The 27,803-nt window shown below is 41.2% G+C and overlaps 1 protein-coding gene across 5 annotated transcripts in view; it reads right to left on the reverse strand.

Annotated features, from left to right (window-relative positions):
* Positions 1-12,773: 12,773 nt before the first annotated feature.
* Positions 12,774-27,803, reverse strand: part of ALCAM (activated leukocyte cell adhesion molecule) — a 116,940-nt gene continuing 101,910 nt past the window's right edge. For 3 of the 5 annotated variants that reach the window (XM_035116767.2, XM_035116766.2, XM_035116771.2), the window contains 3 exons: positions 24,200-24,256; positions 16,684-16,803; positions 12,774-15,006 (listed from right to left, as the gene is read on the reverse strand). In XM_035116767.2, the coding sequence (XP_034972658.2) occupies positions 16,716-16,803; positions 24,200-24,256 (145 nt within the window). In that variant the 3' untranslated portion in view covers positions 12,774-15,006; positions 16,684-16,715. The remainder of the gene's footprint in view (positions 15,007-16,683; positions 16,804-24,199; positions 24,257-27,803) is intronic. The other 2 variants (XM_035116770.2, XM_035116768.2) reach the window with 1 other exon arrangement.

Below are 27,803 nucleotides of genomic sequence, written 5' to 3' on the forward strand. Positions count from 1 at the left end.
AGCCCCTCCCCAAATAGCTTGTCTCCTTCGAAGGGGTCACTGTCCAGAATGGCGTTGACATCTGCCTGCCATTGTTTAAGCCAGAGCTGTCTGCACTTCCATGGCCCTTGCTGAGAATGGGTAGTGGCAACCCACCCAGGACCCCCTTCTTCCCTATGGAGAAGGTACTTTTCACAGTAAGTGCCAACATGCACTTTCCTCTGATGAGGCACTAAGTCTCAGTGAATCCAAAATTTACAACTTAGCCTTGATGTAGATGCTGAACATGACAAAACTTCATTCAAGTTGGTTTTAGTATATGATAGTTCCTACCTTTGATTGTTCAGGCCAGTGCTACTCAAAGGGGTGGTCCACATACCAGTTGTAAGAAAATTTTGCAGAAGGAAAGTTCACAGAAGGGAAATTTCCCTGGCTCCTACTTCCCTCTGTAGCTACCTGCATGCTCAAAAAGTCCTATCTGAGTGTTTATTTAGATAGCTTGAGAAGTACTAGTCTAGACCATTTCATCTGATAAAGTTGGACCACAATCTACAAAAGTGAAGACTGCAATAAAATGCTAAGGTGCAACAGGTTCTCCATTGTTTTTGTTGCAATAGACTAACCAGGCCACTCTTCTAAAAACTTGTGTTGCATATGAATTGTGTACTGAAATTTAAAGTAAATCTCTACGCCTGTCTGCACACTCAAAACTCATGCTTGGCTCTGTGCTTTTGTGAAAGATGCCTGGGTAAAAGACATATTGGCATCTGGACAGAGTAAGCTGTCTGTTTCATTTCTAGTTATTTCAAATGCTTGCCTTCAGCAGCGGTAGTCAATACCTAATATATATGAGGTAACACAATGGGAAAGAAGAAAGGCTGGACAGAACAAAAGCCCTGGCTCACCTATGCTATTGATTTCAGTCCGCATCCTCTCATTAGTTTCAGTTAAACATCTTGTCCCATGACTCATATCATGAATTAAATCAACTGACTGAGAAAGAAAGCTGCAGCTCTGTCAACTGTCCCATTATGATGGGCAATGAAGAGTTCAACTGATAGGTGAAGGCCGTGACATCCCTCTCATTGTCTCAAGAGCACAGGCATTACTATGTATTGCAAGAGCTTGGCTCTTTTTCAAACAGGCCTCATCTCTTTCCCTTCCTTTGTGCTAAGGAGCTGGCCTTCCTTTTCAATAACTTTTTTTTTTAATTGAAGTTTCAAACTCTTTTCGACTGCTGCACTATTGCCTGAAAACTGGTCCACAAGCATTGTGGGGGCTGCAAAGTTCAAGAGGGTTAGATACTTTAAAATATTTAAATGCATGTGCCTTTTTTAAAAAATTGCAAGTCTGTTGTGACAATATTGCTTCAAGCACCTAGATCAGTGGTTCCCAGGGGCGTAGGAAGGTAGGGGCGGGCCGCCTTGAGCGGCGGGCTCCAAGGGGTGCCATCACGGGCGCCCACCCCCAAAACACGTGCCCCACCCCTGGAATGTGCACCCTGCCCCTCTGGGAGGTACACCCCCAGAACAGGCGCCAGCCCCGCCCCTGGTGCCAGAGCATGAAGCTCCGCCACTGGTGGTTCCCAACCTTTTTTGGGCCATGCCCCACCTAAGCATCTCTAAAATCCTGATTCTCCCCCATGACATATAATTCTTATTCAACAAGTGAACTCCTATTCACATAAAGGAAGCCTAAAAGGCCATTCACTGTTAATAACTCATTCTCAAATTCCCCCCCTTAAAAATCAAATTGCCCCCCTGTGGGGCGTGTGCCCCACGTTGGGAACCTTAGATGGAAAATGTGATGTTGATGTAATTCTGTGTTCATAACCTCTACGGTCCTGTAAAGCACTCTGAATTGAATGAATCGCTCCTCACCAGCTTGCATCCTCAAACTGGCCAATATAACAAAAAACACATGGGAAGAAGAAAGTACACATGGATGTGTCTTATTTCCAGCATGATAAACAGATTTGTCTGGAGGATGAGGCAGTAACCAGCTTGCAGGTGAGTGCATCTGGCTAATCCTCAAATCAGATGATGGAGGGAGTGATGGTGATGGAGGGTTTCAGACTAAGCCTAAGGGATGGTTCCCATATGAATGGTCAACACTTCGTGACTGAAGCATCTATGGTGACTTCTGTTGTGTGTGAAAATTTTAATTTCTCACATTCCTTAAACAAGACTTCACCAGCCTGTTGCCTGCCAGATGATGGCCTTTATAGTCCCAACAACATCTGGAGGGCACCAGAGGACAGGATCACACTTCAAAATGACCTTAACAGATTAGACAACTGGGCCAAAGCAAACAAGATGAATTTTAACAGGGAGAAATGTAAAGTGCTACACTTGGGCAAAAAAAATAAATAAAAAAATGAAAGGCACAAATACAGGATGGGAGACACCTGGCTTGAGAGCAGCACATGTGAAAAGGATCTAGGAGTCTTGGTAGACCACAAACTTGACATGAGTCAACAGTGTGATGCAGAAGCTAAAAAAGCCAATGCAATTCTGGGCTGCATCAATAGGAGTATAGCATCTAGATCAGGCATCCCCAAACTGCGGCCCTCCAGATGTTTTGGCCTACAACTCCCATGATCCCTAGCTAACAGGACCAGTGGTCGGGGAAGATGGGAATTGTAGTCCAAAACATCTGGAGGGCCGAAGTTTGGGGATGCCTGATCTAGATCAAGGGAAGTAATAGTACCACTGTATTCCACTCTGGTCAGACCTCACCTGGAATACTGTGTCCAGTTCTGGGCACCACAGTTCAAGAAGGATACTGACAAGCTGGAACGTGTCCAGAAGAAGGCAACCAAAATGGTCAAAGGCCTGGAAATGATGCCTTATGAGGAATGGCTTAGGGAGCTGGGTATGTTTAGCCTGGAGAAGAGAAGGTTAAGGGGTGATATGATAGCCATGTTCAAATATATAAAAGGATGTCATACAGAAGAGGGTGAAAGGTTGTTTTCTGCTGCTCCATAGAAGTGGACACGGAGCAATGGATTCAAGCTACAAGAAAGAAGATTCCACCTAAACGTTAGGAAGAACTTCCTGACAGTAAGGGCTGTTCGGCAGTGGAATTTGCTGCCAAGGAGTGTGATGGAGACTCCTTTGTTGGAGGTTTTTAAGCAGAGGCTTGACAGCCATTTGTCAGGAATGCTTTGATGGTGTTTTCTGCTTGGCAGGGGGTTGGACTGGATGGCCCTTGTGGTCTCTTCCAACTCTGATTCTATGATTCAGTTTGGTGAAAGCTTTTGTAAGCAGACCAAAGTTCTATTGAGGTGTTAAAATCACAGCATTACAAGGAAGAGAACCAGACACTGCCTTCTGGCCCTGTCATTGCTGCTTTGACTCCTGCCAGCTGCAGGACTCCAGATCCCAAGAGAAAGCCTACACATCTCAGGTGGGTTTCCTTGTTGGAAGTATTCCCCCAATGTGCCTATGGTGCAGGATCATGGCAGGCCAATAAGGACCATCCCACAATATGCAGCGGGGATTTTAAATGCTTGAACAGGGCAAAAGTGGCTCCCTAATGGAGCTGGTTGCAATGAATTTCTTGTCAAGTGATCAGAAATCAAGTGATTTACACATGCATATGAACCAGCCATACAGTAGATTTCCTGCTTTGTCTAGCTAACTCTCATCTCAGAGTGAAAATCAATCCTAATGACATGATGCAGAGATCCTATCCAGTTTTGCATCTCAAACTGCATAGGACTTTAGCATAATGTCATTAGGATTGTATTATTAATTAATGTTGAAGCTTGTACTGATTACTCAGTGATTAGTGTGACATAATTGGAAATCTGTGTTTTGCAACAAATATCTTGCCCTGCGGCTACCTATTATATCTATATTTTATGAAGCGTATCTGAACAGCAGCAAAAGCAACAGGCAATAAAGGAGCACAAAATACGACCCCAAAAGACTTGCATGTTGTTTTAAAATACTTTTAAAATAAATAAAAATGTTTTGGCCTGCACTGGACTTCATTAGGAAAAGTGTTCTGGTGATCTTCACTAGCAGGTGCAAATGCTGTGGTGTTTGTAGACTATAGATCTATGCTATGCCTCACCTATACTTTTGTGAACAATAAATAGTTCTGCTCATCTCCAAGAAAAGGGTTAATATACTTAAATAAATGTGTTGTCTTGCCTTTCCACTAAAAAAATGGGGGGGGGGAGAGCCCTGAAGCTAACTTTGCACAATAAAGTAATATAAGGGTTATCAAAGAATAAAAATCACCCACAATAAAACGAGATGTTTCAATTTAGATGGAAAACAAACAGAAGGATGCCACAAAAAACCCGAATAAAAGAACCAATAAAAGTTTTAGTGGTATCTTCAGAGATATTAATGCAGTTTAGAAATATTAAGCAACTGCTAAGTTGAAATGTACTGTAACTTCAATGGATTTGCTATCTATGCAATCATACAAACCCACTAAAATAAACTGTTTGTGTATAATTTCAGAACTGGTGCCCAGCTTCTAGATTCAGCTTTGCAGTTTGATGCACAATATTCGCTTGTTGATGTTGCCTTTTTACAGTTTGGAACTCATTTACTTCAGATACCCCCAGACTCTCTACTTCCCTGCTCTTTAAAGGAGCATCTCAAAAGCACCCCATAGGTTTTATGTCCAAAGTTAACTCAAGGACGTTCACAGTAAGAAAATAAACTGGCTCTTTCTCCCTTCTGCAGCAGCTTGAAAAGCCTTCCTGGAGGCCAGGGGAACCCGAATGAACCGACTGCCCTGTGGACCTGTGATTGGGTCCTGTTTGCCGGTATCCCACAGGAATCTGGATGGCCACCATGAGAACTGGATGCTGAACTAAGATGGGCCTTTGGCCTGATCCTGCAGGCTGTGCTTATGTTATTACATTAGGGCTGATGCTGTAATGTTTGCTCTGGCTTAGTGCCTATCCTCTAAACCTATCCTGATGAATCTAAAGCCATGCAAACCCTGTGGATGTGTGGAATGATTCCTCAATTGCCTTTAATGTTTGTGTTAAAAGCAAAACAAAGAGTTGGTCTATTTTGTAAGCAACCGGCCAGGTCCATCGGAACTGGACAAGAAGTGACTCGAGCTTTGAGGTGGAACGGGGAAATCTGTGAGGTTCTGGTTTTTGCAATTCTGGCCAGTAATGGAGATATAAAACCCTCCCGAATTTGTGCTGCCTCTGCGTGCATCTCTTTGTGACAGACCACACATTAGCGTCTCTAGGCCACTTTATGTGCCATAAGACCTTTGAGCCCCCGTAACCAATAACTGCTAAAAGATTAAGTTTTTCCATACTTCTGCATCCTTGGGAGTTCTTTTCTATTCTGCCTATTTTAAATGTAATCTCATGCTCTTTGGCTTGTGATTATTTTTGCTATTGATCCACTGTGGGAACAAAGCCCTGGCAGCCCAATTTCCTTTCAATATTCTCCCGTGAACGTGATTAATTTTGGTTGCACGGCTCTCCTGTCTCTGTGCCACTTTCAGGCTGTCTTTCCTGCCAATGTGTGTTCACCCCCTCCATCTTTCCTTTCTCTCCCCCTCCCTCCTCCTTGTGCCATCTCGTAACTGGGAGCTTTTATCCACCTGGTGTGCCCTCACTTTGAGTCTAAATGCCTGTGCCAATCACTTTTTTCTTTCTTTCATTCTTTCTTTTGGATAGGAGACTCCCAGATTGTCTAATTAACAGTGTTTGACCATTAAACTGAAAAAAGCAAAACAAATTAGTGAGCAACTTAGAAGAAGACAAATGAGTGGAGGGAGGTGTAGGGAAGGATGGGGAGAATTTACACCACGAGGGAAGATAAATGATTTTTTTTAAAAAAAATCCCAAATATGAGTCCAAGGGAAAAAGATTTATAGGCTTCTCAAGATCCGAGAGAGGGAAGTTAATGACTGGCGAGTGAGCTGCTTAGATTTTCTTTTCATCCTGCGAAAGGAAGCAAGTCCTTGAGACATAAATTTCTATACAGGTCGATCAAACTGAAAGTTGCCAAAATTTAGATCGGCTCTTCCCTGGTTGTGTTTAACAATATAAAAGCAAGATAAAAAATTAAATGGGATGCAGGATAGCTCAGCTAGTAAAACATGAGACTCTTAATAATCTCAGGGTTGTGGGTTTAAGCCCCACTTGGGGGAAAATATGATCCTTGTGGTCCCTTCAAATTCTCGAATTCTATGATTGGGGCTTTATAAAATAATAGGCCTGTTTTTTGCACAAGTGTTTCACTGGGTGAAATGAGTCCTTTAGTCCTGTGTACTGAACAGGCACATCCTTCAAGGAATGGCCACTGGGATGTCTTAAGAGCATCCCTCCTCTTGTACCAAGCATCCCTTCTTCATCCAATTGCACACACATAAAAACATGAGAAAAGATCACGGTTGAATTCTGTACCACCTTGGGAAAGCCAGCCCTGAATGTAAATGGGGCAAAATGCTTTTGTTGATGTGCTTCCATTCCTTCCCATCTCCCAACAAATAGCTTTGCATTAGTCATCACAATAATGATAAGTAAAGTTGCTGTTTAAAATCTGAGATATGTCAAAGTGTTAAACTTGGGGTTTTAAGCTGTCGTGCTTGACAGATTAATTACACGGGTTGAGGATGGCAACTCGGGAAAGAGATGCCGTACCCTTTCTTTCTATCTATCATTTTAGGAAAGCTCCCTTGTAATGCGAGATGCATCATGCCATAACGTAACTTTTCTAATCAGAATGTGTGTTAATTTGGAGAGATGAATCCTAAATCCCTTTAAACCTTCTGAGATTTGCTGTAAATAGAATGGGTGTATAATACTTTGTTTACCAAGCTAGCTATCATGCCACATTTGAAGAAGGGGTTTGTTTACAGGAAAGCTTAATTTCAAAATGAAAAGCACATCCCTCTGGTTGTTTGGGGAAGAGGAAAAAAAAAAGTGTCGCAATTGCAACCCTGCTTTCAAATAGTGTTCATAATGACAGTAGAATGCGGAAGGGAACCTACACACACTCCCTTTATGAATCACACAGACTCCCCGTTCTTTTAATCTAGAAATTCATAGCATGATTTGATGCTCAATTGGAGCAAATTTGCAAAATCGTTTAGGATCTAATTGTTGACTGTTAGCTTCATGCTAATTTGCAGTAGTTGAGGTTGTGGCTCATAAGCTCTGAGAGAGTGCTGTTCTCCTGCTCTCTTAGAAATGTTTAATGAGTTATTGCTACAATTTGATTTTGTCATTTAAATGTTCAAATGAGTTGAACGAAGATCTCGTGCTCCTGGATCATTGCAACTGTTCATAATCCAGTGTGTGGTATTTGGCACGCTAAAACACTCTGTGCCTAGGCAATTATGTACCTACACTTGAAAAAGAGAGAAATCAATATGTATGAAAGCTGGCTACCTTGTCAAAGCCTTGCTGAAAATTTTCATGGTCAACTTTGTGATGAGTTCCATAAAAATGTAGCTTTTTGTCTGAAAGTAAACTGATAACACTTGCACACATGTGACTATAGGATAGTTAATCATGGTTACATTTTGTAGAAAGGATAAATGATTAATTCCTTTCGCCAAGCAAGGGAGAAATGTTAAGCATATATGGAACCTGATATCTTCAAGGTTCCACAAAAGGATAGACCTTTTGAGGGTTAACGATTGTTTTACGGGGAAGGACATCCAGGGAAGTAGCCAAACAAGAATTGAGCAGGCTCAGTGAGCATTCCATGGGCGAAGGAGGAAGAATGGAACAGTGTGTCCTGGAAGGGGGGTGCCCATATATACATATGGCAACATTTTGTAGCAGGACTAACTTGCTGATTTTCATTTGAAACACAGATGAAGCAGCTTGCCTTGATCCCCTTTCCCCCAAGTTGCTAAGCAACAGATTGAGTCAGCAGTCATCCACAAGCAACTGGGCTGGTGAGAACGGGGACTCAGAAGGAAGAGGGGGCTTCTGATTGTGCCAGGCACAGAGCATAATTCCAAAAGTGGATAAGAGAAGTCTGGGAGAAAGAATTGCTCTGAGAGAGGTGCTGCAGGGGAGAGAATCTGAAAGAGAAGTGCTAGCAGCCTATGACAGAGAGAGTCGCCAGGAGCACCCACAGGTATCTAATCCCAGTGGTGAAGTGCAATCTGCTGGGTTTCGGATGTTATTGATGTAACTGGCCTTTATTGGCATAAGTTTAAACAATAAAATTATACAAAGTCATCTAAATACATTAATAATCCAAACACATGCAATACAGAAAAGACTAGATAGCCACCACTGAATAAATCAGGCAGTTTTAGCTTTAGCTTTAGAGATCTCTGCTAGATACCCCGAAACAATCTTGTTTATTCTGGGAGTATCATCCTTCAACAAATTTTGGATCACAGGCTCGTTGTAAATCATTTTTTTTAATAGCTGTAAGGGAGTCACTAGGAGATCTTTGTGAAGGGTGTCGAGAAGAGGGCAATCCAAAAACAAGTGATGTATTGTACCTGGTGTTTTCTTATTACAGGAGCAGACTATGTTCTGGAAGGGGTTTTTTTGAGGGTGGGGGGACTTTAACAAATCAGATGAGGGGAATGCATTTAGATGAGCTAGCATAAAAGCTATGTGATGGAGTATCTAAATTATAAAAGTAATTAGGCATTATTCCATGGTGGGGCGGCAATCCTAAGCAAGCAGATGAATATACAAAAGGGTGGGAGAGGTAGACTTTTTGGATCTCATGGTCCAGCAGTCTCTGCTTGATGAGGGAGAAAATTTGTGACCATTCCGATAGAAGAAGGGAATCTATTGCAATCCCTATTTTCCTGAGTTTGAGGGCAAGATGAGAAAACCATGTAAAATTATGTGTATTTCTCAATAAAGAGGTTAGTAAACTTTCCAGGTCTGTATTAAAGTGAATTTTTAAGATGTATTTGAAAGTCATAATCCAGCCCCTAGATTCTAAGAGATGCTGGCCTAACTCTGTACATATAGCCAGATAAAAGGAACATTTTGGAACTCCTAGAATTTGTCGGAAGAAGGATGCCTGTACACCCTCGACTTTGTTGTTAAAGTCAGTTATCCATAAGGGAATCCCATAAAGGAGTTGCAAAACAGTTTTTTTGCACTATACGTCCTAACCACTGCAGGCACATTCTGGTTACCATCAAAAAATTAGAATCATTTAATTCATGCTGCAGAGCATTTAGCCAAGTTGGTTATCCTGTTACGATGCGTCACCCATTTTAGATTGTAATAAAAGTATTTAAAGCTTTTAACTTGTTCGATTTCTTGATCACAATACACCATTTAGATGGATGCCAACTCTTTAAAAATACCAAGATCTTGAATTTTGAGTAATTAGTTGCTCGGTGATTTCCTTGGCAGCAATGAAAGAATGCTTTTAGATACCTTTGGAACCCAACTCTGGTGCAGCAGAGGAGAGTGTCATCCGCATATAAAAGTTTGGAAACTGCCTTAGGCACTAACTTAGGAGGGTGGCCATTCACGACGAGTGGATGTTGTTTCATATCTTTCAAAAATAGATTAAATAGATGTGGGGTCAAGAATGTTTGGTGCCTTGTGGGAACTTTATTGGTACTAATATAAAGCGGACATTGTTACTATATTTTGGTGGCAGTTCTTTGCTATAGATTCTACTTTCATTAATCCCAAATTGAAATTTATGTGTAGCATTGTTATGTTGGTGTGTGAGTGGCTGTTGCTTGATTTCTCCTCTCCTCAATCTGTTACAAATAACCCACATTCCTTTTTTAAAAAAATGTATATAACTTTCTTCTCCTGCTTTTGCAAATTTTGGCTGCCTAGGTAGTTGCTCTCAAGAAATATAACCTTGGCCACAGGGTCCAGGTTGCAAGGAAGTCTGTTATATTTGTAATGTAACCTGGCCTTCACAAGCTACATTAGCAACAGCTGGGGATACATACACTGGCGTAGCTTCATGCTCCGCCACCGGGGCAGAGAGCAGGCAGAGGTGGGGCTGGCGTGCATTTTGGGGTCGGGATGCGTCACCCGTGGGGGCGGGGCATGTGTTTTGGGATGGGATGCACATTTTGGGGGCGGTACGCATTGCCCACGGGGGCGGTGTGCGCGTTTTGGGGGCAGGATGCGTCACCTGCGGGGGTGGGACATGCATTTTGGGGGCAGGGTGCCCAGCGCAGGGGGGGGCAGCCACCATGGCACCCTCGGGAGCGCGCGCTGCCCAGGGCGGAGCACCCCCTGCCCCTCCCTTGCTATGCCCCTGGATACATATGGAATATTTAGTCACTTTTCTTGTTGGAGAATATCAGTGCCACACTGTCTACACTGGTGGCCCAAAATCTGCTTGCAGACCAACCTACTTTGTGTCACCTTTTCCAAAGTCTCAGTTGACGTGTTGCTGCTTGGGCACACTCCAAAGCCTGGGAGTGAAGAATTATCTCCCTCCTAGGCAGAGCTCCAAAGAAACTTTCAATCCCACTTAAACGTGCAGCAGTATTAACATAGGACAACCTGCTGTTAGCACCTCCGAGTCTGTGGAATGTAGCAGAATATAAATAATATAAAATTTAATTATGAGCCACATGGGTTTCTGTTCCTTTAAAACTTGCATGGGTGGGGGAATCGGACCAGCTGCAACTTCTCCCACACTGCAGTTTTTATGGGGAAATCCCATAATCTGGATCAAAGAGAAATAACTCAAAGGCCACTCGGGCTTGTAATGAATACAGACAGTGTTTTGTTAAAAGCAAATACAATCAATACTTGTGGATACACAATTTCACAGTTCTTGCCATAGTTATTGGAGACTGATGGTAGGAGGGCAATCAAAATTAACCCTGTTGCCAGGCATCCCTGGGGAACAGTCAGATTAACCATAGATCAATCCAATACATTATGGATACAGGATGCAAAGGGAGAGTAGATAGATGCAAAAGCAGCATGGATCAAAACGACATCTTTAGCATGGCCATAGGCTTATATGGAATACTACTATGTTCTGCAACAAAATGTTGTAGTGTGGTGTGTTCCTGTTCAGCGTTACAGCTAATCCATCAGTGCTACCTTCTACGACACTATTCCATTTACTCTATATTTCTCTCTTGACAGGCTCAGCCCCTCACTCTCCTCCTCTTCCTCCTCCATCATCATTTTGCACTTCCCCAAAACCACCTGACCACCTCTCTCTTGTGTCATTTTGGCTATGTAAGGAGCAGAATTTGGAACACCGAGTTTGCTTTTAGTAGATACAATACCATTGTGTAGGCTGCCCTGAGAAAAGGTGCATAATACAGAAGAATAGAGTGTGAGCTAGATAACGGCACTAAATTATTGAGAATTATTGAACCATCTACAGTATTTTTGAAAAAGGCTGAAACCGTTCAGGCCTTATGCCCAAGCAAGATGTAGCACTCTAGCTAGGAGCCTGAGGCCCTGTCCCCCAAAGCCCCTAGCTGCATATGCTTGAACAAGAAACGAGCTGTGTAATACGCCTTGGGTGGCACATGACACCCATTTCGCCAACATCTGTGTCTGCTGAGCCCCTAACTTTCCTGCTTCAAAAGTCTGGAGGGGGCTTCTAGGCACACTCATTTCAATGTGAGTAGAATTTGCTGCATGACTGGGAAGCTTCTTTTATCTGGGTTTCTGATTGCAGGGAGAGTTCTACTCTCATTCAAGCAGAAGTGGGTAGAAAGCATTGGGGACAGTGAGGCTGATTTGCCTGGCATACCTAGTCTCACTCCCATTGTGGATACTTCCCGTTCCTGTATGGAACTCGAGTGATGACAGTTGATATGGTAAGTTGGAGGTCGTAACCTGGTAGGGACCCAAAGTCACTTTCCTTGTAGAGAGGAAGCCTCACAGCCCCGTTTTTAGCTTTGTGCCCCATTTCATTGCCCTATACTTCCAAGGCCTAATCCATTCTCTTCCTCCTGTTGCTCCAAACCCGCCTACTTGCAAATGTGGTACTTTTTCCTACAATCTTTTTAATAATATTTAATATAGCCCTTTGTTAAATTTCTATATTTTTAACAATTTTTTTTGTCATCTGTCACACTGCAAACCATTTACAAACAGCAAAGGTCTCACCTGAGTCCGCCAGTCAGACTCGTTCTTTAATCACAGAATGAAAGGGAAGTCAAAGGAGCCTGCTTACCATTTTCCATCCAGCCATACTTGTATGCCTAAGTGCATTAAATATCAAAGCGCACTGCTCTACTGCCCCAGTTAAATTGGGACAGCCTGTTTTGGGGCACTGTGCTCTTGTGAGCATGGCCGGGAAGATGTGCATCTCTCAATTTGTTGGAGAGCATTTCAGAGTTCTCTGGGTAGCTTGCATCCATGAGACTTGGACCTTTCCCAAGCTCTTTTCTAGTCTTTCTACCCAGTATGCAACATGCACAATTACTCTTCCCTATCTTTTCATGGGCAGACCCAAGCCAGCAAAAGTTAAGTTCTTCAAAAAAAATCCCAGTGGAAACAATAGTACTTGAGTTATCCACTGTGTGCTGTGGCTCACTGATTACCATAGGACTCGAGTGTATTTACTTTCTCTGGAATGTGTACCTGAATGTGTTTTCTCTGCTACCGGTACTTTAATATCCCCTTTTGTCTTGTCCATCTCTTTATCCTGCTGTGTGCATGAGGAATAAATTCATGTAGCTTCCCAGTGTTTTCTGTACTAAAACTCCTAGCTGTCCAGTCTCCTGGCACTAACTGACTGAAGTTATGCATGTGCAAAAACATTTGCCTGACCAGAACCCATGCCAACCGAATTACTGAGCTATTTCATGCAGGTATGAATATCCCACTTGAACTGAAATGTCAGACAGGAATGTGAAAACATACTTCACTTTTATTGTCTTTCAGGCATGAATTGCAACAATTAATTTGTACTGTTGATTCCGGAAACATGTCTGATGTCAACAGTGAAGAAAACACCCCCCAAGAATTACATTGGAACGGCCAGTAGAAATTCAAAAGGTGAGAGTTTGATTTCCCATAATGACACTGGATGCAGAAGTTGAGCACTTTCATTTTTTGGTGTCCACTCTTGTTTCAAGTCTGGTCAGTTGCATGGCTCTCTTACAGATCAGGAGAGATCCTTTTGTTAATGGGACTACTTTTGTATGCTTACATTTCATAAAATTTAAAGACATGATATTGCAGTGCAAGTCTTTTCCCTTTACTGTACTCACACCAATGGAATCTTCCTTACAAGCAATGATGTCTTCACGCCAAAACAAAATTATATATAAAGTTTGTTGTGTGTGTGTTCACATTTTATTTTGGAAAACAGGTGCTTAAAAATTTTAGATTTTTTTTTAAAAAAACAAAATTCTAAAAAAAAGAAGAAAGGAAAAAACACAGTATTTACAAAGATATCATAAATGGCTTTGCCATGCAAAACAAATGACTTTGGTTTTATCCCCCTTTTAACTTTGGTTTAAACATTGACCAAGATTAATTTTTTGTTCCCCTGCCAAATAAAGCCTTAACCAATGCAGAGAGGACTTTAACAGTTTTTTTCTGTAATATTTTATACAGTATTGAATTTATAGGACATTTCATGTATTTAATCCATGCCAGTACACTACAGGAAGCTTTTATTTAAGACATCAGTCACTACTGCCCAGACATTTAACATTTTACAAATTTACAACAGTGTTTTTCTCCCCTAAGTGGCAAAATACATTTCCTAATTTCCATCTCCATTTTTCGTCTTCTTAAACTCCCCGCAATCTACAGAATCTTCCTGTTTTCCTGGCTCGTAAATCTGTAAACAGAAACTTCCATTCCAATAATATTTTCCTGCCGTTATCAAAAATTATCTAGCACATTCTCCCAGATGCTATTCTTCGCTAAAGAGCACTGCTAAATGCTGCTATTTGCCCCAATCTATTCAAATGTTTCTTTTTATGCTAACTTTCTAAAAAAATTCTCAAGCATAAAACAGGTTTATAAAGTTACAATCTTGAATGTAACTAAAGATACATAGATTTCATTTCATTGTTACAATTTCATGTACTTTTTTTGATAAATTATGTACCAGTTAAAAACACTAAAATTATCTCAAGGTGCAATATCTGTAGTGTAGTTAACAAAAACGCACACACACAAAAATATATATTCTATTTTGTGGAAAAATGCAGCTTTGATATGACCACTTAAAAAAACCCAAAAACTTCCAATTTCAACTGATCTTTTTTTCCCTTTTAAAATAAAAAGATAGATAATATTTAAGGCAGTGGATAACAAAAATATTTCAGAACTAATTCTTAATTTCAGTCATTCACACTATATATCATGGAATTGCAATAACAATTAGTTTTCCAGAATGCTATCAATAAAAAGATTTTCCTGTCTAAAAAAGACTTGTTAGTAGGACATCTGTATACATGACAACATGAATCTTGCTTAATACCTTACTCTCCTTTTGTAAATTATATACATGTCCTTTGTAGTTGAGCAGGTGTTAATTATTTTAAAAACCGGTTAGTTTGCTTTTACTTATTTATTTTTTTACAGATTTATTCCCCCCTTTTTCCTTTAGTGGTGATTGAAAAACAGAGAGAGAAGTGTCTCATTTCCCATAAGGCAATCTTATAAATTAGATACTTGCTGTGCAAAGTAAGAGCTTTACTGATAGCAATCAGAATTAGAAATGTACCTCTTTAAAGGGTGCAAAAAACAATGGAAATAAAAACATTACACTATACATCAGATTACCAGCGACTCCCAGAACAAAGCCTTACAGTGTATAAAAATAGCTACGTAAAAAATTTACATAAAGGCAAACCAAAAGAAATCTTCAGTGCAGACATTTACAAAAAAAAAGAAAAAAAAGAAAAAAGATATTCAAACAGAACACAAACTTGTGACCTATTATCACGGCTGCCGCCAAAATTAGTTTTGCTGATATTTTTGTAAGCTTGAGATAACTGTGTAAATTCCTCTGAAAACTTGATAGAATGATCTGTGTAATACTTGAACCATGAATAGCTGTCATGTCTTTGTATATATCTTAAATACAATCCATGTTCATGCTTCAGTTGGTCTATGTTTATTCTCTGAAAATGAGAAATAACAAGGTCAGTCAAGGTGAACTTGTATGTTGATGATAATACACAAGTGGGGGGGGGGCGAGGGGTATTAGTTTCCCCACATAAAATGCATGCCATAAAAATAAAAAAGGAAGAAATAAAAGAAGGCTACCATAGAACACCGTGAAACACACAACAATGAAGAGTGGATTATAATTTGCCACCAAGTGTTAAAAATATTTTCCAAAATCATAAATGGTTTTGAATCTCTCGACTGACTTTTCAAAAGTTACAAAGGGGCCATGACAGTGCTGAGCAAGCCCTTGATCAGTGCTGGCCCTGTTGCCTGAGGCTTTCCTAAACATTGACTGCCTTCTCTTTTTTGCCTTAGCTCTTTTGTCTTGTACGGAGATCTTGTCTTGCATACAATTAAAGCATCCTTCCTCCACCCCACCCCCAAATATTGGTAACTGTAGAATGTAAAGTGTAAATGTAAAGTGTAGAATGTAAAGTGTAAATGTAAAGTGTAGAATGTAAAGTGTAGAATGTAAAGTGTGCTGGAAATTGCAGCTGACCCAGGTGGCGCTGTGGTTAAACCACTGAGCCTAGGGCTTGCTGATCAGATTGTCGGCGGTTCGAATCCCTGTGATGGGGTGAGCTCCCGTTGCTTGGTCCCAGCTCCTGCCAACCTAGCAGTTCGAAAGCACGTCAAAATGCAAGTAGATAAATAGGAACCGCTACAGCGGGAAGGTAAACGGCGTTTCCATGTGCTGCTCTGGTTTGCCAGAAGGGGCTTTGTCATGCTGGCCACATGACCTGGAAGCTGTACGCCGCCGCCGGCTCCCTCAGCCAATAATGCGAGATGAGCGCGCAACCCCAGAGTCGGTCACGACTGGACCTAATGGTCAGGTGTCCCTTTACCCTTTACCTTTAAGGAATAAACTACACTTAAGCCCAGGATGTACTTTTAATGTGCACTGTCTAACTCTTGAGTCTTGGTCCCAGTGTTACTCATTCTGAAATGTTTCCAGATTTTTTTTTGGACCGAAAATCTATTCATACTTTGTTTCTGGAGAGTGCTAGCACAGGGCTTCCGAAAAGAAAGTCTCCTCACAGTGGTACAGAACTGCCATCAGAATGAACTGAGCCCAATTTACTGCTTTGAAGCAGTACAACCTACATGTAATCTGTCATGGCTAGATATTCTTTGGAGCTTTTGTACTTCGAGAGAAAGATTAAACAAATAGCACTGAGCACCTGGTGTACAGAGACATAGATAAATTGCAGTGATCGGTGCTGGGCAGAGTGGCCTGTTTGAGCCAGGAGTTCATATCCAGTCAAAACAGGCACACTGGTCTCTACCTAGAAGACACCCAGGAGTTTATACTTAGCCCTGGAGTTGCTTCCATTATTTTAGTGAACAGTGTGGTGCTAAAGCGAGAAAGCCCAAGATAGTTAGCATTCTATTGATAACAGTTTGTCTCTTGATGAGGTGATAACCGTTGTTTGTTTTTCAAATAACACCACAGAAAGCCCCAAGGAACTGAAAGCATTTCTGAAGGCATTCCAAATGTTGAGCAGATAAACCTGGCTTCATCTTGATGGGTAAATAGTACAAACAGTTCAGCAATGCAGAGACTAAAAGCCATTCAAACCATATACCCAGCACAGATAAATCCACATTATGAAGTTGTTCACACCTACCTGGAATGGTGGTGACTGACAAGTTCTCTATCTCAAGCTTCCGATTTGTGATTGTTTTCTTCTAACTTTTTGTTTTCCTCTATATTTCCAAGGTCTTTATCTACATGTTTTGAGGCTGACCTAAAATGCAAATAAAAGTAGTGTGACATCTTGCTTTGTTATTCCCCTTTGTTGCATCAATGCACAATGTTTCCTGCTTTTCAAGAGAGAGGATTCTTACAGTTCAGCTATCAATACATGAATATTACTACGCTGGCAAATGTAACAGCTTAATGTAGTGAACAGTGCCATAACATCACATAAGCTTAGTGTGAATTGAGTTTAAAATTTCTGCCACCTTCATTTATAATCTACACCTGGACTGAGCTATGCTTGCTTTAATAACCTGTACTTCTTCATACAAATTCATTAGGAAGATTTTCTTCATGTTTTCTCGAGGTGGTGTTGTTGCTAACATCAAAGTGTTTTTTTATCAACATGGCAACCCCTCCTTGTGCATTAAAAACCTTTTTGAAGTTTAAATCATACAGTTGGAAAAATAATAATGAACGAGGACTTGCAAAACACTTTAAAAAAAAGAATACACACCCTTTTCTAAACTAGCTTTTGCACGAGAAGTAAATTTGTGGGTGGGATTTCTATTCATTATGCATGATAGCTACTAGGAACAGGGAAAAAACCCTAGGGCCCAGTTCATATAACCGGAGTCTCCACGTGGCTTCATATGTGTAGAATACCTTGACTGCCTGTACAGGTCTCCACATGACTCTTTCTCCAAGACAAGGTTTGCACTATAATACCTTTTCCCCACAGCCATATTTAAGCAACGATACTAGACACACTTATTAGGAAGCAAACCCCATTCCATACAGCAGAACTTTCTTCTGAGTAGGGTCTTCTGCCACTACAATACATAGTTCTGATCTTTTAGCAGCTCATGGCCTCTTATCCTTGTCTCCTCCCACCCTGTGGCAGCTCACTTGATTGGGTGCTTGCTTTTCTAAAGAGGAAACCAAATGTTTCCAAAGCAGAACCTTGGTTCTCAAATGGCTCGGTACTTGAACATTTCAGCTTCCGGATGCCGAAATTCGAACATTTTTTGGAAGCCGAATGTCTGATGTGGCTGTTGGCTATTGTTTCTGGGGCACCTGCACCAATCAGAAGCCATGCCTTGGTTTTCAAATGTTTCGGAATTCAAACAGACTTCTGGATTGGATTACGTTTGAGAACTGTATCCTTGTGCTGATGTCACCCAGGCTCTTTCCTGCAGGGATCAGTGCAATCCCATTTTGGCTTGTGAGTGTCTGATAGAGTATGTCTGACATTCGCAAACACCCATGCCTGGAAATGCCTCAAATATTCAAGAGAGAAAGGAGGCATGACTCACTTAAACCAGAAGGTGCCCTTTTTTATAAAGGCAGATGTATTAATTGAGTGCAGGAACAGGGTAGCTTAAACATAATGCCATACAAAAGTTTTCATTACATGTGAGAGCAGCTTTCAGAGTCTGGTGAAGTGAAAGACCTCCTGTATTAGTGTGATAACATTTTAAAGACTTGGGCTTTAAAATGTAAATGGACAAATCCATATAAGTGATACAAGCAATATCACTTGTGTCAAAGGCAGCTTAAACACCTGCATGCCTCTTCTGCAGAAAAAAGAGCTGTGACTGCAGGTGCTCAACATGGCCTTGGGTGAGAAGGCTGAAGTGGCTTAACTTTTCAAATGCATAGGATACCAAGAACAGCATATACAGGTATGCTGAAAAGTATTATTATTATTATTATTATTATTATTAATACCCCAGCCATCTGGCTGAGTTTCCCCCGCCACTCTGGGCGGCTTCCAACAAATACCAAAATACATTAAAATATCACAGATTAAAAACTTCCCTAAACAGGGCTGCCTTTAGGTGTTTTCTAAATGTCAGGCTGTAGGCTGTAAGTGTTCTGCCTAATGGTTAAACCCACCAATAACCAGAATTTGCAGGATGCATTTTAACATTTCCAAGACTAGGCAGAGAGTGGTGGTTTTTTTCTTTCTTTCTCTGCTGCCACTTTATTCTACAAAAGGATGGTTTCCTAAGTTCTTTTTTTGTGCTGATTCTATCTCTAAGTGGTGCTTTCACCATGCAGAGAGGATAAAAACATGCAAAGTCAGGTGGCTTTATCTTCTTCCACCAACATAATTCTGCTGGTTTTTCTTGGCACTGTGATAGTGGTGCTTATTGTGCTTTGCATGTTCCCCATGGTATTCACACCACACAGACCAAACCAGCACAAAAAAGTGAAGGGATGAAGCTGCTCCCCGTGGGAACAACAGGAACAGAGAATCTATTTATGACAACTGGGGGAGTGAAAGGAATAGGGACTAATTTCAAGCAAGAAAAAACACTGAACTCCAAAGTCCTGTTATGCGTTTGTTCTGCACTATCCATGGTCACATGTCAAAACTCCTGCCTTAAAGTTAAGGTTTGCCTTAACCACTGCAGCCTCTTTATGCCCAGCAATAAACAAGGCAACATTAGTGCCTCCTACTAGTTTTTATCATGCTAGATTTTTATATTGGAGTTGGATAGCAATTTTCGAAATGACTCATAAATGCAATGACAGCCCTTGCAAATGGGCTCTACTTAAGTGACTTGCATAAAGTCCTTAGTGGGAGGGGAGCAGCAAATGGGACCTCAGGTATCTGAAAAGCCTGGCAAGCTTTTCTTGAAGGGCCATTGCTCTCAATTGAAAACTACTTGGTGGGACTAAATGAGTGGTATGGAGAAATGCAAAGCCTCAAAATGATGCTCGGGCAGTAAACAGACATAAAAAAAAGCAGTATGTCCACTACATTTCAGCATACTGTCTTCTGCGGGAGAATAATTTATTTGTGGTGGTGATTCACTGGAAGCAATGTTGTGTCTATTCCCAGCACTGGGTAGTAGTAAATGAATCTGTGTTGATCATTTATTTGTAGATGGACTCCACTCTGTGCAGCTCCCTGAGTATCCCCCAATCTGCTCCTGAAGGTCCCTGAATCCCCCAAAGAAGCTTCTGGGAGTATGCAGGAAAGAGACAACCCTCTTGTGCAAGCAGAAGTCCTTTCTGCCAGTGGACAATCACTGGTGGGTAATATTGTTTTGAGACTCTGCCTATTTCCTGTCCTCCATTCCACTTCATCTCATTTCTTCCTTTTTCTGCTACAACCTTGGGATTTAATCAGGTGGGAAAGCGTGGGAGCATGGGTCTGTCCTGTGCTTGTAATGGGTTACTATGTGCTTTTCCTTTATACAAGTATTTGTTCATGTTTTGCTTGTTTCTTATCACACTAGAATCTATCTAATTGATAGTTATTACTCTACTGGAGATGTCTGTTTCAGGAGGTTAGCTGATGCCATTGCCTCATCATCCCCGATAATGGATATGTCATCTCAGAGATTTTGTTTGCTAGCAAGAGGATAATGCACTGAAGTGGGCTTTCAATAAAAATGGCAGAAAATTGGAGTTAGGTATATGAAATGCAGGAAATGAAAGAGTGGGTACATTTCTGATATGCTCCTTATAAACAAACTTAGGATATAGTTTTCTGTTTCGGACATATGCAGAGAGGGCTGGTTCTATGAGCCACTCCTCACAGATTCTGCATAATCTGAAAAAAACTCATCACTATTCATTACTTCAAATTACAAAAAGAGGATGATCTGTAACAGAAAGCAATGGCCAAGTGCAATGGTTTTAAATTTACTGTTATGAGTACATGCTGAAAAGGTTGTTTTTAAGTTTCAAGCTGCCCCACCCCCATCTCCATAGCAATGACACCAAACTTTCTATAAACTATTATTACAGAAAATGCTTTTAAAGGACAGAAAGGGACATGGCAACATACTCAACAACAACAGAAAAGCAGTAAGTTTGCACCTCCTAATCTCTACAGAAAAGGCACATTTGCCTTAACCTATCTTTATCTGTCAATTTTTGCTACAATATCCAGGCTATGGAGATTAGCTGGACAGAAAAATGAGTCATTCTAATAATATACTTAAGCAAACCCCCTAGGATACTAATGAAATGTGTCATGAGGTTTGAGAAGTTAGCCTTTGTAAAAATATAGCGCTTGGGAGATTTTACTAGATAAAGTACCTAGGACAGAAGTTATCTATCTCTGACTATGTAATTTGGTTACATTAATGGGCATTAAAGGTTAAGGCTCTTTCTTCTGCCTTTTTTCCTGGTTTTTCTTCTGTTGTCACAAAAAAATAGTATTTCCACAAAAGTTTTCTTGTCATCGACTGGTCTTGTGAGTGGGGTGGGGGGAAGGAATCTTACAAGTTATAAATGCCCCTCCTGAAACCTAACTCTTCCCAATTCACAGGGTTAACATGCTTACTGTGGTGGTACATCTACATCATCATCATCATCATCATCATCATCTTCATTCATTCATTCATTCATGAAGGGGGTTTGTGGCACCAGCAGTCACAGCAAAGGAACTTCCCAATTGCCATTCTGCCCCCTTCCCTCCCTATCTCATGCCTATGGAATGGTAGATGAAACAGCTATTTATTTTAAAATATTTACAGGCTGCTTCTATGATTCAAGGTGGCTCATGGGATCAAATAAGAATAAAAGACATGCACAAGATACAAAACAATATAATTTTGGATAAGTTATATGTAGATATTCAATGCATCATTCCAGAGGAATTCAGGATAGTGTGCATGTCTGTGTCATGGGCGAAGAAGAAGAAGAAGGAGTCTCAAAGTGGCTAACAATCTCCTTTCCCTTCCTCCCCCACAACAGACACCCTGTGAGGTGGGTGGGGCTGAGAGACTTCAAAGAAGTGTGACTAGCCCAAGGTCGCCCAGCAGCTGCATGTGGTTCACCAGATTACGAGTCCACGGCTCTTAACCACTACACCACACTGGCTGGTACTTGCTGGATGAGAGGCTACAAGCTCTCTTCTGCTGCCGCTACACATAAAGCAGGAAGATTAGTAGTAGTAGTAATAATAATAATGATAATAATAATTTATTATTTATACCCCGCCCATTTGGCTGGGTTTCCCCAGCCACTCTGGGCGACTTTCAACAAAATATTAAAATACAATGGTCTATTAAACATTAAAAGCTTCCCTAAACAGGGCTGCCTTCCGATGTCTTCTAAAAGTCTGGTAGATGTTTTTCTCTTTGACATCTGTTGGGAGGGCGTTCCACAGGGTGGGTGCCACTACCAAGAAGGCCCTCCGTCTGGTTCCCTGTAACTTGGCTTCTCACAGCGAGGGAACCGCCAGGAGGCCCTCGGCACTGGACCTCAGTGTCTGGGCAGAACAATGGGGGTGGAGACGCTCCTTCATGTATACTGGACCAAGGCCGTTTAGGGATTTAAAGGTCAGCACCAACACTTTGAATTGTGCTCAGAAACCTACTGGGAGCCAGATCTTTCAAGACCGGTGTTATATGGTCTCAGCGGCCACTCCCAGTCACCAGTCTAGCTGCTGCATTCTGGATTAGTTGTAGTTTCCGAGTCACCTTCAAAGGTAGCCCCACATAGAGTACATTGCAGTAATCCAAGTGGGAGATAACTATAGCATCTATGTTATATATTATATTATATTATAATATAATATAATAGAATATATTATTATATATTAGATCCTATGCATGTAAATGAAGTCAAGCATGTTCCTGGGACATTGCCACTTCCCCTAGCCCCAATATTGTGTCCGGCTGAGGGGCCTAAATTCACATTCCCCTGAAAAATCTTTGCAATCCTAGCCCTTAATAACATCACTGGCATTTTTATATGCATCAGTGTTAAATCTAAGATCAGCCCCAAATAATACCACTAAACTGAAAAATTACACAGAAGCTGTGGTTATGGTACCTAAAAGCTTTGCTTTTCTGCCTCTCCAGTTTGGTGTTTTGGTTGGCATATTCCACAACAGGTTTTTGACACAATAATAGTGCATTAATGGAGGATTTAATTCTGCTTCATCAGTTGTTCTGCAATTCTTCTCCAATGATAACACATTATTGCTGTCTGGAGGGGGCGTCAAACTATCTCCCCTCTCCAAAAAAACAAAACCAACATTTGTGGTATGAAAAGGATTTCAGCAGGAAACCCCAATGCTTCTGATTAGCTTCTAGGTAAGTATGAGTAGCACTGCAAGTGATGTTTTTAGTATGGAAGAAAAGCATGAACATTAAACATGTTTTTTTTGAAACACATTGGAATAGTTATATGAACTTGTTGAAAAGTAGCAATGAGGATGCTTTTAGATTTCAATTCCCATCACCCAAGAACATTGGCTGAGTTGATGGGAGTTGTAGTCCAACAACATCTGCAAGTTTATGTGACACTTAAGAAGATCAGAGTGTGGTTAAACTGCCTCACTATTTTATATATCACTTACTCGCTCAGCAGGTCTCTCTCTGTATCATTAGCATCACTTGAAATATATTTTACTGAGATACTAGCAATTAACTCAGATGCCAGGTGAGTGGTTCCAAGGCCTTTCTGTGCATTTCGTGATAAAAAGTAGCTGCAATTCAGTTTTCAGCCAAGCATTCCACACAACCCCCACCATCCCAATATATTCTAAAATTAATTTGAACCCACTCCTGTCTTAACGTGACCTACTTCCTGCCTGTTCCAGCAATGGCCTGGATAAAATGTTGAGTTCAATTTATATGTACATACACATGAAAAACAAGCATTTCTGAAGGAAGAAATGGCCTGTTTTCTTAGTATTATTACATTTCATTGGGAGAGATGATCTGTAAATGAAGATGCCTAAAGGGACGCTTGTCTAGACAACACCTGACTGCTGCCTACACAGGGAGTTTCTTCATACCTCATTTATATTATAGGTTTGACACATAACCTTTTAAATAAACATACAGACAGAAACAGAGATGTAGAAGGGCAGGCCTTCAACATTTCATTCAGACAGAATTGGTTAATGTATGCCCACCCACCATTTGGTTTAAGAGTGCATATAATCCTATATGCTGCTAATATGGTCATGTGTAAAATCAACACCCAAGGTGGGATGGGACCATGCTGAATACTTTTGCACCACGGAGTATACACATATACAGTACAAACATCTGGAGGAGGGTTCTGTCTTGTATACAGCTGTTCACATGAAGGCTTCCATCTAACCTAGAACCCTGCATGATCAGTGTTCTAGGTTGGGTAGAAGACTTGGTGCGTGCAGCTGTTTGTAACACATCAGGGGAGGGGATAATCAGTGTTGCCCCACTATCCATTTGTGTGTTGATTTTATACACAAGTGTAACATCCGAATAGGGCTAATGTCTACTATGAGCACCATAAATACACCCTTAAGGGAACCATATTCAATATTTGTTTTCAGATTAGCTATAAAAAGCAAAATGTTTTGATGGGTAACTATAAAATCTGAGCATCCGTCAGGGTCATATATCAAGTTCTTGCTACAGGGGTATGACAAGACAATAGAGAGTCTACAAACCACAACACACATAAAGAAGTAACTTTCTTGCCTCGGGAGTGTTTGAATGTTCTGTGCTGCTTCCTTCTGAGGCTCTCCGTTGACATCCCTTTGGGGACAGAGATCATGTGAATAATTGTTCAATGGTGGGTTCAAAAACTGTTTGAGAAGGGGAGCCTATATGGACACCAAAATTTGCAACTGATAGTGTGTGTCAGGAAAGATTTCCAAAATGGACAGCATTTCCATCTCTTTGGGCATTTGTTTCTAATCCTTCATTTTATTAAATAAATATGCCCCTGCTCTTTGCACAGAAAGCAGCAACAATGATTTATACTAAGAGATAGTTATGCTGAAAATAGAATACTGCCTGCAGTGATAATTCAAGTGATTAGGCTTTATTCAAAAGTGGCAGGTATAGTAATTATCTATAATTTAACAACAAATAATTTCACTTAGTTCCCAACATAATCTGTCTAAGCTCTGTTAGCTTCATTATCTGCTTTAAACATCTTGAAAATAAACCAATTGTTCCTTTTCTTATTTAGTCTGAGCAACTGACAACCTTGTTTGGTGTTCTTTTGGACTCTGTTACAGTCAACTGTGCAAAGAAAAGGCCAATGCTGCTGTTTCTTTTGCTACAATAGCACACTGGAAGCCATCGCAGCACTTGGATTGCAGTGAGCGTCTACAGCTTGAACTGCTGCAATCGGGCACAGATCTAGTCCTACACCTACAGAGCCCAGCAAAGCAATGGAGACAGAAGGTGGCTGAGCTGACAATTTTCAGACATTTAAGAAAAGGAATCTGGAAGATAGAACCTGAAATGAAAGGAGAATGGACTATTTGAGAGACAATACCCAAGTAACCTCAGCATATAGAAAGGAAACTGAGACAAAGACCAACTAATTACTGGCTGTTATAGATGATGGAGACCCCCAATCCAGGTTCTGGAGCTAAAAGAGTGGATTGTGAGGACAAGAAAAGCCTGAGCTATAGTGAGAGTGGCTAACACGAGAGCCGTTAACCTCACAATATGTAGTTAAAACACAACGTGTGACAATTCTATGTTTCTTTGATTCTTTGATCATGTTTGATGTTTTGATTTGTTGGAAGCCACCCAGAATGGCTGGGGCAACCCAGTCTGATGAACGTAATAATAATAATAATAATAATAATAATAATAATAATAATAATCACTGCCTTTCAAAAACAACAGCCAATGAAGGGCAGTGATGGTCAGAGAAAGTGTAATTTGATAATTTCATACCACACACTTTTTCAACTGCACATTAGTGGGTGTATGTAGTACCGTTAGCATACCTGTTGACGAACAACCTGACCTCAAAAAAGTGATATTCAGTCATGTGGGTTTGTAATTATAGGGTAGTAATCTTAAAGCTAGTATTAATTGAGAGGAGGAACTTTAGGCATAGGGCAATAGTTCCCTAGCATAGGAATATGTACTTTAAACAGGGATAGGGAATCTCTGGTCCTCTAGAAGCTGTTGGGATTTCAGTTCCCATCAGCACCAGCCAGCCTAACCAATGGGAATTGTAGTCCAGCAACATCAGAAGGATAACAGGTCCCCCCATCCTTGGTTAAAAAGGAGTTCCTACATCTCTATAGCTGCAGCTCTCTGAAAAGTTCCTTTAGGGACATAGAAACCTGCCTCCCACTGAGACCCGTGTCCATTTAGCATTTTGCATACACTGGCTAGCAGCAGCTCTCCAGGGTTCCAGACAAGAGTCTTACCTGGAGATTGAGCCTGGGGATTGAGCCTGGGAAATCCTGCATGCAAAGAGGGTGCTCTACCACTGAGCTATGGCCCTTGCCCTTGGCTAACAACCTGGCTTATACTTCTGCTACTTGCAAAACAAGGCACCTGTTATGTTCCAAAGAAGCAGGATGAAATGCATTGTGGAAACCAGAGAAAAGGCCAGATTTGATTAGGTTTTACTTTTAGAAAGAAAATCCTGGAATGTAATTTAATTTTGGCATGCAAATTAAATAAGCTCCTTGCAGCAGAGATCTATTTGTTCTTCTACTTGCATCATTTCCTTCTATCCTGTTGTTGTTTAGTCGTTTAGTCGTGTCCGACTCTTCGTGACCCCATGGACCATAGCACGCCAGGCACTCCTGTCTTGCACTGCCTCCCGTAGTTTGGTCAAACTCATGTTCGTAGCTTCGAGAACACTGTCCAACCATCTTGTCCTCTGTCGTCCCCTTCTCCTAGTGCCCTCAATCTTTCCCAACATCAGGGTCTTTTCCAAGGATTCTTCTCTTCTCATGAGGTGGCCAAAGTATTGGAGCCTCAGCTTCACGATCTGTCCTTCCAGGGAGCACTCAGGGCTGATTTCCTTAAGAATTGATAGGTTTGATCTTCTAGCAGTCCATGGGACTCTCAAGAGTCTCCTCCAGCACCATAATTCAAAAGCATCAATTCTTCGGCGATCAGCCTTCTTTATGGTCCAGCTCTCACTTCCATACATCACTACTGGGAAAACCATAGCTTTAACTATACGGACCTTTGTCGGCAAGGTGATGTCTCTGCTTTTTAAGATGCTGTCTAGGTTTGTCTCCTTCTATCCTGCTTTCCACCTATATTACATAGATTATTTGCTGGATGAATAGTCCAAGCATCTTCAACACAGAGTGCACAGACAGACCCTATGTGAGTAGTGCATGTACTTATGTAAATGTAGCTCTAAAGCATAAATCAATGCATAAAGAAGAGGCACAGCGCTAGCTATTCTACCCATATTTGTGCTTGGGAAAGGGCTAGTCTCACTCATGCTCCAACAATGGAGGAATTCAGGCAATTGGATAGGATGAATAAAACCTGTGGTTTTGCAGCAGCTAGATTCAGAAGCACGACAGTGGTGGAAGCGGCAGGAGATTCAGGCCAAACCAAGACTCCATATTGGGTGCAGTCCACCCATTACAGAACCCATGGTAAACAACTGTAGAAAGTAGCCTTCAGAAAGGTAGTTGCTGTGGGAAGACTCCAAACGCCCAATGCCCCTCCAAGCCATATTCCTGGAAAGGTAAAAGGTAAAGGACCCCTGAATGGTTAAGTCCAGTCAGAGGCGACTATGGGGTGTGGCGCTCATCTTGCTTTCAGGCCGAGGGAGCCAGGGTTTGTCCACAGACAGCTTTCTGGGTCATGAGGCCAGCATGATTAATTCACTACTGGCGCACAGAGGACCGTGATGAGTGCCAGAGTGCATGGAAACGCCATTTAGCTTCCCGCCTCAGCAGTAACTATTTATCTACTTGCACTGCTATGCTTTCTAACTACTAGGTTGGCAGAAGCTTGGACAGAGCAACAGGAGCTCACCCTGTAGCACGGATTCGAACTGCTGACCTACCAATCGGCAAGCCCAAGAGGCTCAGTGGTTTAGACCACAGTGGGAGTACCCAAAAGCAAGGTGAGTCATTGTTGAATTTAAATTACTAGACCCCATTTCAACAGCATGTAAGAGAAATTCAGGCAGGTAGCCATGTTGGTCTGACGCAGTCGAAATAAATAAAAAAACTGTCCAGTAGCAACTTAAAGACTAACTAAGTTTGTTCTGGGTATAAGCACAAGAAAGCTTATACCCAGAACAAATTTAGTTGGTCTCTAAGGTGCTACTGGACATTTTTTTTATTTT

The sequence above is a fragment of the Zootoca vivipara genome, chromosome 4 (genome assembly GCF_963506605.1).
Source record: "Zootoca vivipara chromosome 4, rZooViv1.1, whole genome shotgun sequence".
NCBI lineage: Eukaryota > Metazoa > Chordata > Lepidosauria > Squamata > Lacertidae > Zootoca > Zootoca vivipara.